The 20,571-nt window shown below is 43.7% G+C and overlaps 1 protein-coding gene across 1 annotated transcript in view; it reads left to right on the top strand.

Annotated features, from left to right (window-relative positions):
• Positions 1-20,571, top strand: part of PLCL1 (phospholipase C like 1 (inactive)) — a 259,157-nt gene that overhangs the window by 186,416 nt on the left and 52,170 nt on the right. The window contains exon 3 of the mRNA XM_066575683.1: positions 4,239-4,442. Within this exon, the coding sequence (XP_066431780.1) occupies positions 4,239-4,442 (204 nt within the window). The remainder of the gene's footprint in view (positions 1-4,238; positions 4,443-20,571) is intronic.

The raw sequence follows: 20,571 nt of genomic DNA, 5'->3' as shown, positions 1-20,571 counted from the left end.
AAAATTCACACATATAGCGCGGCCGCATTGAAAGCAATGGGAGCAGATCACTATTCTTTTGATGTAAAATCCCTGGATGCTGTCACATCAAGGGGTTTCACTTTGATGTCAATTGGGCCAGTGGCAGCAGTGCCAGCCCCATTGAAAACATAGGGAGAAGATTGCACTCCTCTGCCACAGCTGTGGCAGGGGATTCCTTCATCCCTGCGGGGAGTCCCCTCAACACTGAACACTGTGACAGCACTGTCACAGTGTTCAATGACGAAGGGGACTCCCCATGCTATGAAGGAATCCCCTACCATAGCTCAATGCTATCCCATTGCTTTCAATTGGGCTGGCGCTACCATCGCCCTATTGGAAGCAATGGAATGAAGGCAGGGATTTTGTGGGGTTTGAAATATAAGCGCTAGTTGCAAGATAAAAAAATAAATCAATAATGCATTATCTAGAATCTCTCCACAGGTCCCCAGCTCTTCTTCTTCTTCTTGTTCTGGCCCAGGGTTTGAGAAATCTCTGCCTCCTGGAAGCGCTGCCTCTGATTGGCTGAGTGCTTTGACCAATCATGGCCAAATGGCTGTGATTGGTCAAAGCGCTCAGCCAGTCAGAGACGGCGCTTCCAGGAGGCAGGGATTTTTCAATTCCCGGCCAGAGGAACATGATGAAGAAGAGGTGCCAAGGACTTGGGGAGAACATGTGCCAGAGCCTGACAGCGCTTCTAGGTGATGTATTAATAATTTATATTTTTTTCCTGCAGCTAGGGCTTATTTAAGGGTTTTGACAGTAGGATTTCCTACTGTCAAAGTTGCATTGATTCGCACGAAAACTGCGTTTTTGTGCGAATTAAAAACAGTTGTATTTTTTCACGGAGTGAATTTTAAACGCTTTTTTTTTTTAAAAACGTGACCGCTTTCATTGGAAAGCATTGCTTCTAATAGATCAGTTTTAAAAACACATCTATACATGCACTTAAAATTCGCTTGTCTGACCCAAATCAATGCTCTATCAGCAGTGCAGACTGAGATACAGCACATTAAAGTTGATACAGCAAATTGATATGAGCTTTATTTGCAAATGTGTGTTAACTTGCAGTGGGGAATAGGGGTCTCGCTCCCTCCTCCCCCCCCCCCACGCCCCTCTGCAACCCTCCGCTCACCCCCGGCGCCCCCTGAATCTTTTCGTCCGAGTAGTCAGTTACTCGGGAAAAGCGGTGCTTGAGTGCAAAAACACCCAAACAGAGTACGTTCGCTCATCTCTAGAGGACATAGTCTACCTACGGGGTCCTGACTCAATTATTTCTGACTGGCATGATCAATTTCTGACATTGATTTCTTATTAATCATGTACCAATTCAACTGTTTTATTTCAGAAAAGTCCACTGACGCATTTCACCATAATTGAGCGATAACTTAGGTAGTAGCAAGAAAAAAGTACATTTCTGAGAATCTCTAGAAATATTAACAATGCGTTTATTCAAAAGGGCTTCCCATGGGTTTTTACATATGTTGCATCCCATTACTGAGTGGATAAGGGAGTAACCTCTGATCTAGAGACCTGTGTACATGAGGACAGGACCATCCAATGTAGGGCATATCACCAGGGGATTGACAACCATGGGCACAATTTGGCAAGTATTTAGCTACACGTTGGGCTAGTGGGAATGAAGTACCAGTGAAAGAAGATTTAAAAAGAAGTATCTGAAAGGAATATGTTGCGGGCAATCTTATAGGTAGATATCGAGATCTGGGACTAATCCTTGTCAGGGAGAGTAGATCCTAGCTCCACTTCCTATCTAGAGACTTGCGGTAATTGAGTACGGAAGGAGGGGTGAATTCCGCTGGAATATACTTGAGAGGTTTTGAGCATATTTAAAACAATGTCTTAAAGGAAGTTAGGATTTAGGGAGAGTTAGTATTTTTAAGGACGGAAGATATGAAATGTTTAAATTTAGGTAACGTAAAAGCTTGGAGGAGAACAAATTGAATTTGTTTTGAAGGGTGGAGAAAGGAGTGATGCCTTCCAAGGAAAACAAACGATATAGTTTAAGACCCCCCCCCCCCCCCCATCTGTCTATGCTCTGAAGAATTGGGGGGAGACGAATTACCAGGGAGGAACAAAGGGCTTTACAAAAATTGCAATGGGGTAAATGGGAGGGAGATTTACCACCAGAAGATTTTATGGAATCCCAAACCAAACAAAGAGAGTGTTTGGTAATGGCGTAAGTAATAAGTGGTCTATGTACTGGCGGAGTCCACAGAACTGAGTGAAAAGAGAGAGGAGAGACTTCAAGAGCCTCTAAGAGCCAAAGAGGAGCATGGTTTATAGAGGGAAGAAGAGCCAACTGGGCTATTTGGGTCACCTAATAATATTTGAGGTAATTTGAAACAACCAAGACCTTCTTTCAGTCTTTGTTTGTATACAGTACAAGGTCAAACCCTTGGAATAGTGTCCTTCCAAATAAAATTAAGTGACATTTGCTGAAATGTTTTCAGGATATGTCTTGGGACATGTACTTGAAGAGCTCTGAAAATTTGTCACTTTTAAGGAGTTAACTCTTCCGATCCATGATATACAGTAACTGCTCCAACTTTCCAGAAGCGGTCTGAGGAGGGAGAAAAATGATTTGTAAGAATTAGTCAGGCAAATACCCAGATAATCCAAAGACAAGGAAAATTTTGATTTAAGTTGAGAGACAAAATATTGAGGCAGTGTTAGATTGAAGGCTTTCGACTTGATGTTATTAATTGTAAGACCCAAGAGTATCCCAAATCTGTTCAATTCAGAGAGCAAGTTAGAGAGAGATCTGTGGGAGTGGGCACCAACATTTACCTTTTGTTGGCAAACATACAAAGCTTATGTTGAACCAATGCAACCTCAACACCCTTATGAATTTTAATAGCCAACAGTTCCATGGCTAGAATAAAAAGGACAACCCCCCCCATTAGCAATTTTTTTTCTCCAAAAGATACCACCTTTTTAATCATGATATTCAAGAGCCAATCGCACTACCCATGCAGTCAGCAAAACCACCAGTAGCAGTGTTTGACAGTAGTAATGAATCATCTGGTTTAAACACACTTTTTCAACTAAACAAGAACTGGGCAAAAATTTGGAAATTGCCATGTCCCTGGCAGTGATTGAAGTAATCATTGAGCATCTACACCACTGCTGCATTCACATAGGCCATTTGGTTGTGCCATTCTCAGGATTGCTAGGGGTTCCAGCAGTCAGACTACTAATGGTCAAATATTTCTCCCCTATCTTGTTACATAAATGTCTTCAATAGGAAAACCCATTTATGGGTGTTTTTTTTTTTTGATGAAGGTGAAGTTTTACTGGCAGGTTTTTTTATACCAATGCAGGAGTGGACTCAGCAAGAAGGAAAAGTTGAAGTCCTTCCTTTTATATTTCTCATTCCTTTTGAATCCACTTCTGTCTTTGGCTCAAAAAAAGGCCATAAAAACCTGAAATTAACTTTGTATCTCTAACTTCTTGGGTTGTCCTCTATTGATGTCATCCCAAATTAAAACCGGCGTAGCCTGAATCCATTCAGCAGCTATTCTTGTGCAATTTCAGATTTAGTTTCACCTTTGGGAGTTATTTAAAGAGCAATTCTCTAAATTAGAGTTATTATCCAAAATCATTTCCTCCAGCCCTGGGAACAATTCAGTTATATACATGCTGAGGCGAAGAGAATTTAAGACAAATCCGCACATTAATACTTCAGTAATTAAATAAGTTGAATGATTATGGAATTTTGTCTTAAAATTTAGGCTATAACTTAATGATCAGTGTGGATTGGACTGCTGGAACCTCCACAATCCTGGGACTGGCCGTCCATAGTGTCCCTGAAGCATTGGAGGAGCTGTCGTATATACGCGTTTTTCCATTCTATTCAGTGGGACTACAAGGGGTAGCTGAATACAAGCACTTTGGTCATCTCCAGTAGTCCTATAGAAATGAATGGAGGGGAAGCGGGCATGTTCAACCACCATTTCATTTGTTTATGGACTCTTTGGGCAGACCTTCTCGAAATTGGTGAGGGTCTCAGCTGTTTGATCCCCACCAGTCAGTCCGAATCCATTGGCAGTAAGACATAACTTATTTTGGTGGGACAACCCATTTAGCTGTACAAGACTATTGTTTTGCCTACCACAAAAAGTAATTGGGTAATACAGTACACGTGGTTTATGGTATGTTTGTTCCTGTGTTGATTCTATTTCCTCTTTGCTCTTCACTAGAATGCACTGGTGTCCCTAAAGGAACTCTGTGGACTTCCTACCAGCTCCAGCCTCAAACAGTGCATACTGTCCCTTGCATCACGTCTTGTGAACAGTGACAGCACGCCTTCTGTGAACCTCATCATGAAAGACAGCTACCCTTATTTGGAATCAATAGGAACAATACCGGATGTTCAGAAAAAACTGTTCAACGCCTATGAAATGGTTGGTACTGTCCTATGTTATACTCATTCTGTTGGGTTCTATTTACATTTTAGGTTACTTTCACCCTGCATTTTTGTGATCCATCTACTGTTTGCGCCGGGAAGGCTCCTGGATTATACCTTAAAGGATACATAGGTCCTTTATAGTAGCCGTTCCGAGTACTGTAGGCTTGTTTATTGAAATGAAAGGGACAAGCCTGTAGTACTCAGAACACCGTACTTCTTATAGCAGCCACTCGGAGTACAAACAGGATCTATTGAAGCCTATGGAAGCCGTCCGGATCCGTGGGAGACCTAAAATAAGAATAAACTTACCCGCAGCGGACCGTGCAGATCTTCTCTTCTCCGCGGCCGGATCTTCTTTCTTCGGCCCGGCGGATGTGCCCGGCGCATGCGCGCGGCACGCCGCCGACGTGCCGAGCACATCCGCCGACCGAAGAAAAAAGATCCGGCCGCGGAGAAGAGAAGATCTGCACGGACCCCTGTGGGTAAGTTTATTCTTATTTTCAGCGCTCATGTCCGCGGGGCAGGAGGGACCCGCTACGGATTCTCCATGGAGAGTCCGTAGCGGGCCTGATTTTCCCCGTGGACATGAGGCCTAAAGGTCCTTTTTCTTGGGATGACTGTCTAGTGCTTCTTCGTCTGACAGTCACTCAGTGAATGGAGGCGGAATGCATTGGGGATCGTTCTGTTCACCCAACTCCAATCACAGTAAACAGGCAGTTGTTCTTAGGTGAACGGCTGCCTATTTACACAGGCCTATCGTCACTTGATTTTTATGCCTGCAGAAACTGAACGACGAACAAGGTATAGTAAACAATTATCATTCAGATCCAGCGAGAATCTAAATGATCATCATTCAGTGTAAAAGGGTCCCAAATTGACAATGGGCAATACCATTCTTCTTGTCAATGGGGTTTGACCCAACAAACTTTAACTTTGCCCAGTCAGTGCTGATCGTGTTAGGCTATTCAGGGACACACTCTGTTGACCATGAGTAATAAAATTTTCTTTAAAGTGTTTTTTTCTCCTGATTTTAAGATTTTCTAATTTTATTTTCTGTACATGACTATGAAGGCTGCTATCTTGTCTGAGCGGCTTTAACCATTTGCAATCCAATTTTGGATTCAGGGTTTTCTAGGGGGCTTTCTCTTTATGCCATTATACAATGGCGCCATCTGCTGGCTAGAGCCAGTACTGCGGTATGGGACATGCTGGAGAGGCTCCCGACAACAGAGCAGCCAGTAATATACAGTAAGAATACCCTGCAGGACGTCTTCCGCCATCGGAGCTGTACAGCCTTCAATCAGAATGTCTTCAGACGTCAGACAGTGGATTGGAAAGGGTTAAACCACATTCAAAGACGCTCTACTACAGCAACTGTGACATAGGAAACTAGTGATGGAAGACTCATTAACTTGTATAGGAGAGCGTTGTGGATATTTTGTGATTTGTGCAGGGAGGGGGGAGGAGGTGAGCTATGACCATTACCTATCAAGAATGGTAACTCCTGGGTTATTTATGTATAGGTGTTACCTTTCATTGTATTCTGTCTGTGATGATAGTGAGATGACTGCTGAAAAGTTTTCTCTACAAACAGGAAATATCAGACTATGTTAGGCTCCGAATGAAAACTAATCTATTTCAGGGTTTTCATTAAGCATATTTTTTTTTATGCTTGGTGCTGTTTTTTTTAATGTAAAAACTTGATTTAAACAATAGTAATTTTCTGCTGACACCTTCCCTTTAAATAAGTTAAAGAAAGTATACTATTAACAGTCTGCATTAAATAAGGGCTTTTTTTGTGTGCGGTTTCCTGCTGGGCCTTGTAGTGAACGTGGCTGTGTAGTATGAAATGTACTTTTTTTTGTCCATAACATTGTTGAGGATTTCCAGAGAGAACCATTGTCCTTTTAGTACTCTTAGCATTACCTAGCTCAGCAGTGATGATCATTTACCTGCCCTTCACATACAGGTTCCCATTATGAGTCATTCTAGAGGTGTAACACTATGGAATGTACAATGGGTCTAGACAAGGATCAAACTGATTTCTGCACAGCCGGAGTTGAAGCCAATTATTAGAAAATCCGGACAGTTTAATTTTTTGAAAGGCTGCGTAGAGCATCTTTTCTTCTGATTTATTATTACTGAGATGTGTCCGTTTTGTATGCTTGACGACTGTAATCAGGAAACTGCGCTGCGAGCCTATCACAAGTTCTCTAGCTGTCAAATCCATTTTAAGGATATGAATAGTCTTTCTCCAAAATGTGCTGGGTTTTTTTTTTGGTCTTCATTTTTTCAATTACTTTTCAGCGGGACGATCATTGTGCCTGTGATTCCTCCTTTTGTTTCCTCCTTTTGTTTCCTATCATTTTCCGTTTCTTTCACCTTAAAGTCCTCCAACAATAATTGTCTTTTACAATGAATGTAACCTTTTCATAAGGCGGTGTGGTCATTTGTATCTTGTCTCCACCAGAGTTATGGGTGGAGACGTGGGCTAGGCTGCCGAAGCTGGAGGGAACGCCCCCAGCTCTAGTTTGGCTGCCGGAGACACACACCTGGACCGAAGCCAGCAAGTATCTTCCTGGTTATGCTCCTGGCCCTGCTCGCTCCAGTACTGCATCGTCCACTGGCTGACTGGGAGATGTGGAGGTGCCGTTCCTGAGCCCCGAATGCCTTAAAGGGGTTGTCCCGCGAAAGCAAGTGGGGGTATACACTTCTGCATGGCCATATTAATGCACTTTGTAATGTACATTGTGCATTAATTATGAGCCATACAGAAGTTATTCACTTACCTGTTCCGTTGCTGGCGTCCCCGTCTCCATGGTGCCGTCTAATCTTCAGCGTCTAATCGCCTGATTAGACGCGCTTGCGCAGTCCGGTCTTCTCCCTTCTGAATGGGGCCGCTCGTGCCGGAGAGCGGCTCCTTGTAGCTCCGCCCCGTCACGTGTGCCGATTCCAGCCAATCAGGAGGCTGGAATCGGCAATGGACCGCACAGAAGACCTGCGGTCCACCGAGGGTGAAGATCCCGGCGGCCATCTTCACAAGGTAAGTAAGAAGTCACCGGAGCGCGGGGATTCGGGTAAGTACTATCCGGTTTTTTTTTAACGTCTGCATCGGGTTTGTCTCGCGCCGAACGGGGGGGGGGCTATTGAAAAAAAAAACCGTTTCGGCGCGGGACAACCCCTTTAATTCCCCCCCCAGCCGACAGCTGTCACTCACCCCGGCGCTGTGCCTGGTCCCAACAATCACAAAAAGTGGCAGCATCAATGGTGTTTGATTAAAAAAAAAAACTAGATCTTTATTGCTCCATTTAAAAAACAGGCAATGTTTCGCCTGCAATAGTCTTTTTCAAGTTACTGCGCTGCCACTGTAGCCTGCTATGCTGTGAGTTGTCCTCCTTCTGCGCCGCTACAGCGGCACTTTACAGGGCCCCACTAGCAGTAGGGATGGATGGCTCTGCCTGATTCTATCGGCGCTCGTGCACAGCGAAGTCTCACCGCCGCCGCTGTCCTATAGTCCTCCTGCAGCATCACTTTACAGGGGCCCGCTAACACCATGTCTGATTGGATGGATGTAGCCGCCGGCCCTATCCTCCAAGGGTAGCAGCGCAGGGAAGGTCTGGGCCCTCTATGCCATCCAGCAGGATGTCAGCCAATCCACAGCTTTGGGGGATGGTACAAGGCATGACCTGTCACTCTACAGGTCTCCACCGGTCTCCACCCATATTTGTGATAGAGACCAGATACAACAGTACCATTCGTGCTTCCTGTGAAAGGCTAAAGGTAGACTTGCATGGGATGACTGTTGGGTGCATAAATACTTTACAGTCGTCCCAGCGACTATAGCTTCTGTGCTTTCACACACGAGCAATAGTGTGTAAGATAATTGGAGTCGGAGTGCCTGGAGATCTCTACCAGCTGCCCACCTCCATTCACAGTAAACAGACTGTTGATCAGTGATTAAGCGACTCCTGTTTACACTGAATGAGAAGCCGCTCAGTAGTCGTTCCATAAACAGAATGACTAGTGACTACTAGGGACTTCTCGCTCAGTGCCCTGTCGAGGACCATGTGTACATGCACCGACAGTCATTGTAATTGCTCGTTTAAGCGATTTATTTTGGTGTCGGCCCGTGTAAAGGTACTGAATATAGATGAGCGAGTATACTCGCTAAAGGCAATTGCTCGAGCGAGCATTGCCTTTAGCGAGTATCTCCCCCGCTCGAGACGGAAGGTTCGGGTGCCGGCAGCGGGCACGGAGCTGCGGGGGAGAGCGGGGCGGAACGGAGGGGAGATCTCTCTCTCCCCCCCCCCCCCCGCTCCCTCCTGACAGCCGCTACTCACCGCTCCCCCGCGCGGCACCCGAACCTTCTGTCTCGAGCGGGGGAGATACTCGCTAAAGGCAATGCTCGCTCGAGCAATTGCCTTTAGCGAGTATACTCGCTCATCTATAGTACTGAACCTTAATCCATCTCTCACACCAAGTAAATTGTTGCTTTCCCTGTTCTTACCTTTTATTTTTCCAGCTTTCATATGCATGGACACAAAAATTCCAAATGTTGGAATATTTATTTTTTAGGACTTGGATCTTTTCCAGGTTCCTGCATTTAATAAATGCTAAAATCTTTGCTAATACTCGATCCACTTATGCAAAGGCATGTGAAGGCATATGAATTTTAGGACATGTACTTTAGAAAACATACGGTAAAGTGACTTTTTCAAGTTTTGGGGGTTTTTTTTGCACTAGAGGTTGGTCAGTTTAAAAATGTTCATTTTCCTTATCATTGGTCCAAATGGCTAATTGGATCTTTCATGCGGGCCTTAAAAATGCTCACTACTTGGCAGCACACTTTCTCATGTAAATAGGAAGATGTGCTGCTGATAAAAGCAATCAGTATGCTTAATTGTCGGGTATCAGTTGGAAGGGACCTCCAGGGTAATCGGGTCCAACCCCCCTGCTCAGTGCTAAAGGATCTGGGAATGTTTAGCTTGCAAAAAAGAAGGCTGGGAGGAGACTTAATAGCTGTCTACAAATATCTGAAGGGCTGTCACAGTGCAGAGGGATCATCCCTATTCTCATTTGTACAAGGAAAGACTAGAAGCAATGGGAAGAAATTGAAAGGGAGGAGACGCAGATTAGATATTAGAAAAAACTTTCTGACAGTGAGGGTGATCAATGAGTGGAACAGGTTACCACGGGAGTTGGTGAGTTCTCCTTCAATGGAAGTGTTCAAATAGAGGCTGGACAAATATCTCTCTGTGGTGATTTAGTGCTGCTTGCTGAATACTACTGAAAGCAGTTCAGGAGAAGAGCCGGTTGAACGCTGCTGGGCCCCGGCAGCTGCAGAGAGGGGAGTATAGTTTTATTGGGGGTTTTTTACACATTTTTAGGATGGTTTTCAGGAAAGGGCTTATATTTTAAGCCCTTCCCCGAAAATTACTACAGCGCTTGCCGGCAGCCCATTGCTTTCAATGGAGCCGGCTGTATTGCCGACTTCATTGAATTCAATGGGAGAACATCGCACCCCTCTGTGACAGCTGTGGCAGAGGATAGCAGGCAGCGCTCTTTTTGAGCGTCAAAACGCCCGTGTGACCGAGGCCTCTTGCAGCGTTTTTTCCGCCGTGCCGCCGGCTTCGGTCGCGCGAGTTTTTGAGCGCATCAGTGATGCACACAAAAAATCGTGCGAAAAAAAAACGCCTGTGTGACTGAGCCCTCACATGCGGTGACCACCAACGTACCCCTTGTGTAAGGACATATTAGTTTCCGTGTCAGATTATAAAGTTGTAAAGCTCCTCATAATGATGGCAATTGTTTCTTGTTTCATGAGCAATTATTGCCCTGTGTGCAGGTGTCACATTCTGTGGTTATCTCTGACACATTATTTCAGGGTTACATTTACATTTGCCAGGTATAAGGCTTTGTTCTTCGCAGGTATGGATGGGCTTGGCTCCTTTTGAATAATGGCTTGAAAGCCTAAAAGTTCTATTTTTTTTCAAGGCAAAATGTTGGAATTTGCGTTTTTTCCTACAGGGAGACAAATTAGGCTATGAGCCTGTACACCTCGAATTGCTTGGATAGTTAAATAGGCATGTTGTGGTTGGCTGCACATCTTATTATTGCTTCTTTTTTCTTCATGAATGAACTGTGATTATCAAAGCCTTAAAAGGGAAGACGGCAAGAACCACAAACTCCAATTATCTCAGACCGTGAAGTTGCTACTGACAATGATCAAGAATGCTACTCAAATGTATTGTGTCTTGAGGTGGTAAACACTTAGAAGGCATTCAAACTATCAAACCCCTTAAAGGACCACTTTACTGATTTTTTTAAAATTCATTAATTATGTAGCTATCCCCCCAGTATTTATAAGTGTGCTAGTGTTACCTTGGTTAGTTATTCCTTACTGTTTAGAACTCTGAGCCACTTTTTTCTCAGATGGTCATGTGATCTCAGTTCTGACCAATGCTGATTTACTCGGGGTTGTGGATGATCACACAACTGCTGTCACACAGTTATAATAGAGGAGATCACAGCTCATCCTCCTGACTGTATACTTATGGTCTGTAGGTTATTTAGTTGAATATAGAAATAATGATAATTAAACTCCCCCCCCCCCCCCTCCCTTCCCCCGCAAGTAGAATGGTAATCAGAGGAGGGGGGCAGGCATGGAAAAATTTCCCTTTAAGAAAATGGGAAAAAGATGCTTCAATTCTGACCACTCAAGATGTAGGATAGCTATGGAACAGGCACAGAAATGCTAACTATATTCCACACAATTTCTAGAAATGGAATTAAAAATTTGTTATCCCTCAGAATCTAGGTTCACATTACCCTGACCAGCTCCGGGGATGGAGCTGAACACCAGAAACCAAACAGAAAACCTGGACAGCACCAAACGGGGACTTTTAAGTACAATGTGGTCCGTTCAGCTTCCGGCATGCGGGCAACAATTCTACCAAATGAAATGGTGCAGCATGATGCACTATTTCGTTCAGGACTCTATGGCACATCTGTGCCGGAGACTTAGAAGAGAGCCTTCTATGTAGATGTGAACTTAGCTTTATTTCAATTTCCAGTCATTGTTACAAGGTTTGTATAAAGAGTCTAACATTGACTTGCAGAAATGCTGCCATCCAATAGGTGGCGCTGCAGAGGTATTGTTCCATTTCCCTTATTTGCTTAGTCTTATTTAACACGGCCTCTTATTTAAATCCTCAGTGATCCTATGTTTTGCCACTGTTTTCGGCGTGGTTCCACGCACTGAATCTGTCCTGTCAATGGGTAAATTCCCCCTCTTTCCTCCCTCTCTCTCCCTCTCTCTCCCCCTTACCCCCCCTCTCTCCCCCCTTCACCCCCTCCCTCCCCCCTCTCCCCTCCTCTCTCCCCTCCTCTCTCCCCCACTCTCCCCTCCCTCCCCCCCCCCCGTAGTCCTTGTGAGGATCATATTGAAAACCTTCCAGCAACAAATTGGAGTGCCTTACCACCCTTGATGCACTGGCTCTGTCTTCATCTATGTGAATCCAGGCCTCATCTGTTCTGAAGTCTCTGCAGCCCTTGATGTCCTGACTCTTTCCCAATCATTCTTAAGTCGTTGGTCATGTTGTTCACTTGTCTTACTTGCTTGCCGTAATTTTACTATCTTTACCTTCCGCTGGGCTTGTCCGATGGCTTGCCGTTTATTCGGAGGCATTCTTATTCACCTAATTGAAACATAAAGCATCTTATCTTGCCATAGATTATACATTAGGCGGCCGTCTATTGAAACTGTGTAAAAGAGGAAAAAAAAAACTGTTTGTTGCCAATTATCATTATTTAAGCTACTGTAGTAAAATGAAAGCTGTGTCGAGATTGGTTGCTGTGAGCGACAAACAGGTTGAACACCCCCCCCCCCCCCAAAGTATTTTATGTTGGCCATGTAGAATATGTGTACCAAGTTTGGTTGAGATCCATCAAGGCATGTAGTGGTCTGTGAAGAACAAACAAATTTTAATGCTATACTATGTCTTATCGATTCTATAAGTATGTCTCAATACATGCTAACCCCCCCCCCCCCCCCACCACCACCACCACCACCCCTCTCCCTCATTTCTCTATGTTACAGTTGGAAAAGGACATGCTAAAAAGGATTTAGAAGTGTGCTATATTCTATGACTATTAGCGCTGCTCCTATGCCTGGTATAATTAGGTTTTCATCATTTATAGTTTGCCTTAGCTGCACATTGCAGTTTCATTTATTTGGACTCATTAAGGCCAACCTAACATTGTTTCAGTGCAAACAAGGCATGGCTTTCTAGAGATAACTCTGACGCTCTCCTCATCCTTCTCAGCTAATAATCCAGGCTCAGTATATGCTCGTCTCTTCTCAGCTTTATAAACACACATCACACAGCTAGGGCAGCCAACATGAGCTGATGACAGCTTTGTAATGAGTGTTTTATCCTCAGTGTCTGAAAAATACTAACAGAGACTTGCAAATAGGTCACTTCCAGGATCTAGGCTGTCGGAGGGCTACACTGCAATATTTAGGCAGTAAACGTTAATATAGAGCATCTACCAAAAGACACTGTATTGGGTTTGTCAAATTTGCAAAAGTTTATTTTTCTTACTTTTTTAGTTTACATTTGTGGATTATCTAATTTTATTATGCATATGACAAACTCCAGAATTATTTTACCATCATTTCCTCTAGGAAAAGTGGGGCAATCTGCCCAGTTTAGGGGAAAAAACTCTTCTTCAGCTATGCAGCTAGGTGAAGACAGGGCTGAGAACTCCATCTTCACCTAACTACATAGAAGAGGGTGCTCCAGCTGTGCCTGCACTGTTCTCTCTAGTTCAGCTGCAGGCACAGCTATTCCCATATAACACTTTATGAATAAAGCTTGCCTTATATATTCTATTGATTTTTACAAACATGCTGATTTCTCCTGTGCTCCGCTGCTTGCCTACAGGATTCTGTTGATTAATCTTCTGTCTTTGCTGCTCTTCTCCCAGTTGTGCGCTGCGTATGGAGAAGCTGTTCTATGTTGCAGATGGCTTCTCCACTTCACAGCGCTTGTTCCCCACTGGACCCGATGCACTGCTAGGACCTCAGCAGATCTGGTGTACATTATTATATGTCACAACCCAATGCACTGAGACCCTGATAATCCATCAGGTGCGGTGGAGAACTAACTCTGTGAGGTGGAGAAGCCACCTACAGCATAGAACGACTTCTCCTGACACAATGTGCTGCTGATAGTAATTCAAACAGTTGGGCACAGGAGCAAGTAGTGTGTTTGAAAGAATCAATAAAATATATAAAGCAAGTTTTAATAATAAATTGTTATATGGAAACTGCTGTGCCTGCAACTGAACTATAGAGAACAGTGCAAGCACAGCTGGAGCTCCCTCTTCTGCTGTCTGGTTAGGTGAAGAAGCCTTTATCAGCCTTGTCTTCACCTAGCTGCATAGGCGAAGAGGGATTTTCTACCGAAAATGTGCAATGTCTGTTAATGGCCTCAGTTAATGGCCATGTTGCACAGTAATGTCAATAGTTTTGTGCACAAAAGAATGCAAAAACATAACTTAAATAGGCTCTATGGTTTCAATAGATTTTGCTTGTTACACTACAGGCAAATAAGAAGCTTTAATATGTTCCATTAGATAAAAATGGCTCTTTCTTTAATCAGCCTCGTCTCCCCCTTCCCAACTCCTGAATTGGTCATTCATGTGAAATTCATTGCTAAAATCCATCTTCAGCGACGCAAGATGGACCAGCTTGCTTAGAGATCAGGTTATAGAAGCTGCCAATAAAAGTCCAAAGGAAAAGAGGGAGCCGTTGCAGGGAGATAAAAGCACTGAAACGCTGTTGCTGACTCTAGAAGGTTTTACTTTTTCACACCAAAGCTGGATTCACAGGTATACTCCTATTTACTGCTCTACAATGTCCACCATGCTGCTGGTTCTGAGGGTGTGCTACAGTGGCTTGAAAAAGAGGATTTATACCCCGAAACGTGTCACATTGTAATCCACCATGTCGTCCATCTGTATTTTGCCTGTCATCATTAATATATATCCTGATGAAAATCAACACTAGTACCCTGGTCCTTGTACCCCTGTCTTCTGCATTGGAGGGTCTGTAGTTCTACCGTGTTTCTGGAAAATAAGACAGTGTCTTACATTAATTTTTGTTTAAAAAGGTTTAACTTTTTTACATGTAGAGCTGCCTGGACACTATTTAAATTGACTTTTTTAATTAACTGTTAACAGGGCTTAATTTTGGAGTAGGGCTTATATTTCAAGCATCCTCAAAAAGCCTGAAAAATCATTTTGCATCTTTAAAAATTCTGGAAAATTCTGGAAAATCATGCTATGTCTTATTTTCAGGGTATGTCTTATTTTCAGGGAAACTGATGGATTAGCAGATTACATACATAGCAGAGACCTGAGTGTAGATAGGGGACTGAGTTCTCATCTTTATTGTGTGCAGTGTATGAGAAGCATCATAGCAGCTAGTCTACACCCACTAGCTCAGTAAAACTGGCAATTAGAAATGGAGCCTGAAGAGGGGGGAAAGTGGAGGATACAAATCATATAATTGCCAGAAATAGAGCTGCTCTTCGCTTACACACACAGCAGCTCATTCTGAAAAGTCATCTAAAAATACAGGTATGCTTTAAAGGGGCCATTAACGTTTCAGATAACTTCTGCTTATCTACTATCTTGTGTTAGTCTCATCATTTCTGTACTATACTTCCTTTAAAAATTTTGTTGCTTTACCACTGTTAATCACATTTGAATTGGCTGCCACTAGGAGTCTTCTGTCCAGCTTTTTTGCAATCCACTCACTGTAGTTAGATGCAGAGCTTCTTTAGTAACAAGAACACAGGGATGTTTCCATAGTAACAGGGGGATGGGCTATATTCACAGGCAGCTCACCTGCACTTACAGAGTGAGTGGTCTGCCGACACTATGATAACAATTTCTACAATCTCTGCATATCTGTGGTTTTACTAACCATTTTTGCTAGTATGTCTCTAAATGCCTGCATCATACTGGGAAAGTAGGGCTATGGGCATTCAGATACTTTCTCCCTGCTGAATTGACCATAGACTCTGCAATGCAGCATAGGAAGTAAGGGCAAGGAAGTGCAGAACAGTGAACTACTGGCAGAATGCTAGATTTGCTACATGTCCCTTACCTGAAAGTGGATTGCTAACAGCAGAAAAATGGAGAAGACTACCTGAAAATCAGATTCTACAGACATGAAACAGGGTGCAAACGTTTTATGCGGCAGAAATCTGCGGCATCCTGAACCTAGTAGCTCAATGTGCAGCGTTAAAGAAACCGCGGCGTGTCCTAATTGCCGCGGAATATGCACGGCCCACTTCCATTGTAGTCAATGGAAGCTGGCTGTCACGCTTTACTTCCGCTGTAGCACAGCGAAAGTATCACGTGAATATGCGTCCCCGCCCTACCCCGGCTGCGTCATCCCGCACGGCCAGCGCGTGATGCGCTGTACTGAGCATACACGCTGGCTCGTGGGACGGGAATAACACACCGGATCCGGGAGGTGAGTATGAGGGTTTTGGGGGGCGCCGTGGCGGACTCCGCTGCGATATTCCGCTAGCGGAGTCCGCCACGGCCGCGGGCATGAGGCCTTTAGCTAATAATTCCATGTATATATACGCGTGGATATATAACATAACACAAGCATCTCTCCCTGCCAAGCACTGCCTTTAAGAAGCCTCCATATCAAGAGTGCTATAAGCACAAAGTGATTTTCACAGCATACTGTGGGTCATTAAACATTGTTATTCTACAACGTGTTCCATTTGGAAGAGAATAAATAATTTTCATTATTTTGCCAGCAGAATGATTTTCACACACATTGTACAATGGAAAGCTCGCATCATATTAGCCGCGATACTCCAGTGAAATTGCAGACAGGCATTTACCGCTATGTGTAATAGCTCCATGTGCATGAATAACAATGCACAGAAAAAGGCTTGAGCATGCTGTAATGGCGAAATGATTGCCTGGTGTTGTAGTCCTTAACAACCTTCCTGCAAAAGCAGACAATTTATCTGTATAGGAAATAGGTCAGCAAAGCCGGACTTCTTCCAAATAAAATCTTCACCGCCTCACCATCTCATACCATTCCATGAATCGCACAACACCAATTTCCAAAAAGTTTGGATGCTATGTAAAATGTAAAAAAATGTAACGAAAAAAAGAATGCAATGATTTGAAAATCTCATATAACAATCTTGTATTCACAATAGAACATAGACAAATCAAAGAAGAGGACAAAGCAAGAGGGTCACCATATTTACCGGTACACTGATACAGAATACAAGGGCAGGTGTAGAACCATATCCCTCAGCCAAACTGCAATATGGATTAGCTTGCACATGTGCAAAATACTGCTGAGCAACCACTCCCATACCTACCCACTTATTGAGAGGAGTGGCTGCGTAGCATCATGCACATAGATAAGGTAAACAAAGGGTTCCAGACCAAGTGATACATGTGGTGCACCAATCTGGCTTGCAACCTTTTATGACGCCACACACAATTCAGCCCGGGTTGCCCTGCACTTTAACAGTGATCCACACTGGCACTGCCACCCTGGGCTTCCTGAGCATTTAAAGCCAGACTGCTTGCTGCAAAAATAGCGATAAATACGAGGTATTAGTTAATATTTTGGCCAAAATACGGAAGCCCGCAAGCCCACATCAAGGGTCCTCGTCTTTTTGCAGGTCTTTACACTAGAAACATAAACAAATCACAGAAATGACGTATGACTACCTGCATGTTGAGGGATGTGGTTCTATTCCTGCACTGGTATTTTGTATCAGTAAGTGTGGTTCAATTCTACAATAGAACATACAACACTTGTTTCTACGGCGCACAAACTGCAACAAAAATGACATGATGACTTTATTCTATGGGTCAGTACGATTACTACGATAACAAACGTATAGTTTTGGTTTTTTTGCTGTACTACTTATACATATTTTTTAAAGATATTTAATTTTTAAAATTATTTTCTGTCTCCATCTTCTGCGCACAATGAAAGTTTTATTTTTCCGTCGATATAGTTGTGTGAGGTCTCATTTTGTGCGGTACGTCCTGTTTCCATTGGTACCATTTTGGAATACATAGGACTTTTTGATAGCTTTTTATTAGATTTTTTTCTTGGCAACAGGGTGACCAAAAAGCGCATTTCTGTGTTGTTTTTTTTTTGGACGACGTTCACCGTGCGCGCTAAATAATGCATTACTGTGATAGATCAGTCTTTTACGGACTCCGTGATATCAAATTCGTATTTTTGTTTTATTATTTAGAATGTAAATATGGCAAAAGGTTTTTTGTTTTTTTTTTACTTTTATTTTTTTTTTTAAATAATGAATAAAACGTTATTGTTCTTATTTTTACATTTTCTTTTAGTCCTCCTGGGGGACCACAACTAGCGATGCTTTGATAGCTTATGCAGTATGATGTAATGCCATAGCATGCCATGACAGCCTCTGGGGTCTTTCAGAAGGACCCCGGCTGCCATGACACCCGCACGGCTTTCCCGATCTCGCAGACAAAGTGCTATCAGGGATAACAGCAAGGGGAACGTGGTACTGGGTGCACCCCTGGCACTATGAAGTACACCCCCAGAGGCCATGTTCTCTTTACTTATAAGCGTAACCAAGTTTATGGTGCTTATCGGACGTTGCAAAATTACATAATTAAACCAAAAGGTTTACTTCTGACAGTAATGCTTCATGATCCATTTTTAAAGATGGTCCTGTACATATTATAAGGCTTTTGTGGGCATTTCCTCAATAGTTGATTGGCGGGGATTCGCCGCTCGGGATCTCTGCAGATTAGCTGATGCTTCAGCTGCTGTTAATGCAGCTGAGCCGCACATCCGCATCAGTGGTCAGAGCTGAAAGTGTAATAGAAAGACTTTGCTCTCATTTAAATCAATGGGAGTGATGCCTTCCATTACACTTCCGGCTCCTCATTGCGAGAAGAGCTAGAAGTGTAATAGAAGGCATCACTCCTATTGATTACCATAATACTTCGGCTCTGACCACAGGTGTGGATGTCTAGCTTGGCTACACTGACAGTGGCTGGAGGATCAGATGATCGCTGGGATCCTGAGCGGTGGACCCCTGGCAATCAATTATTGATTATCTATACTTAGGAGAGGTCATCAATAGTAAATCTGTGGAATATCCCTTTACGGACATCAATTCACTAATATATGTCTTCTGGTCAATTTTTTTAGCTTTCCACGAAATTGGCCTTAGTACCGTGTTTCCCCGAAAATAAGACAGTGTCTTATATTAATTTTTGTTCAAAAAGGTTTAACTTTTTTACATGTATAGCTGCCTGGACACTATTTAAATTGACTTTTTAAATTAACTGTTAGCAGGGCTTAACGGGGTTGTCTCGAGGAAGCAGTGAAATTTTTTTTTTGCCCAGTCCCCCTAATTAAGCATACATTACTAAGCCCCCCGTAAATGACTTTTCTAGCTGGTTTGTACTTACAGTTCCAGCAACTTATAAAAAGTTTCCCCAAGATGGCCGCCGGCTCTTTTCCCGTCGCTTGTTGTAGCCCGACGTGCGCGCTCCCGAGACGCTACCAGCTGTGTCTCCCTGACAACCAGACGCCCCGCAGCTGCCGACCGGACCCCGGGATTGAACGCGGCCGACCAGTCACCCACCGCCAGGCAGCAGGTAACCGGCGCTAGCCCCCGGCTCCCCCGCGCTAGCCCCCGGCTCCCCCGTGCTAGCCCCCGGGGCCACAGCGGTAGGCTCCGGGGCCACAGCGGTAGTCAGTCACACGTCACCTCCGTCAGTCCGTCACCCATCACTTACCTGGGTGGCTGGGCTGGGCTGGGCTGGGCGGCTTCTCGGCACGGCTGGGCGGCTCTGCACCTTCCTCTAAGAGAGGATGGTAGCAGAATGGCCGCTCCAGCGCGCTCCTGAGAAGATACAGCTCGTCTGCGCATGCGCAGAAGAGCTGTAGCGGCGAGCACACTGAAGCGGCTCGTGCTCAGAGCAAAAGACCGGACTGCGCAAGCGCGTCTAAAAAAGCAAGACGCCAGCGAATTTAGACGGAACCATAGAGACGAGGACGCTAGCAATGGAGCAGGTAAGTGAATAACTTCTGTATGGCTCATATTTAATGCACAATGTACATTACAAAGTGCATTAATATGGCCATACAGAAGTGTATAACCCCACTTGATTTCGCGAGACAACCCCTTTAATCTTGGAGTAGGGCTTATATTTCAAGCATCCTCAAAAAGCCTGAAAAATCATTTTGCATCCTCAAAAATTCTGGAAAATCATGCTATGTCTTATTTTCAGGGAAACAGGGTATGTGTGTACTATATATGTATGGGTTTGAAATGGAGGCAAGAAACAGGAAATATAGAAAACTTTCCATGTATTTGAATTTAGTATTTGACTTTTAAATGACAAAAATGAGGAGGGCCTCGTTGACAGGTCTTTAAAACAAAAATAACAAAAACTAACATTTATGCCGTGCCAGACTGATCTTATTTTGACTGCCAGCAGGAGACTTAAGAATGTCAGCAGATTCGTGGATGTTGGGCAATTGGCCATTCATTTTGCTTTTTCATTTGTGTGCTGTTTATAATAGGCTCCTATTTGAGTTCTAGGGTTCTTTTAGAATAAAAGGGATATATCTTCTGGAAAATCCACTTCTTTCTGTTCGAAAAGTCTACATTCTCACCCAAAGTCCAGTAATTATGTTATATAAACCAGCATCTCAGATAAGTCTTGCTTGACTTTTCTACACTTGCCTCATTTCAAAGGAATTTGCTGTGCCTGTGAATAGACCTGTGTGCACTGTAGCATTTTGTACTTTCTGCCTCACTTGTTCTCCAGTGACTTTACAATTAGTCTTTAGAAGAATCTTGCATTTCTCCACGATCACAGAATTAGATCAATTGTAAAGGAGTATGTTGCTCCCATAAGTTTATTTTGGTTTAGTTAATATTGTGGTGCTGGACAAATCCTGGAAGGTCCTTGTGACCATGTTTTGTCTCCTGCCATTTATACGTTCAGCACCCAAGGGCTTCAACCCAATGATGGATGTATAGAGCTGGTTGCTGTCA

The sequence above is a fragment of the Eleutherodactylus coqui genome, chromosome 8 (genome assembly GCF_035609145.1).
Source record: "Eleutherodactylus coqui strain aEleCoq1 chromosome 8, aEleCoq1.hap1, whole genome shotgun sequence".
Taxonomy (NCBI): Eukaryota; Metazoa; Chordata; class Amphibia; order Anura; family Eleutherodactylidae; genus Eleutherodactylus; species Eleutherodactylus coqui.
Note: the sequence above shows the minus strand (reverse complement) of the source record. Positions and strands in the feature narration are given on the sequence as shown.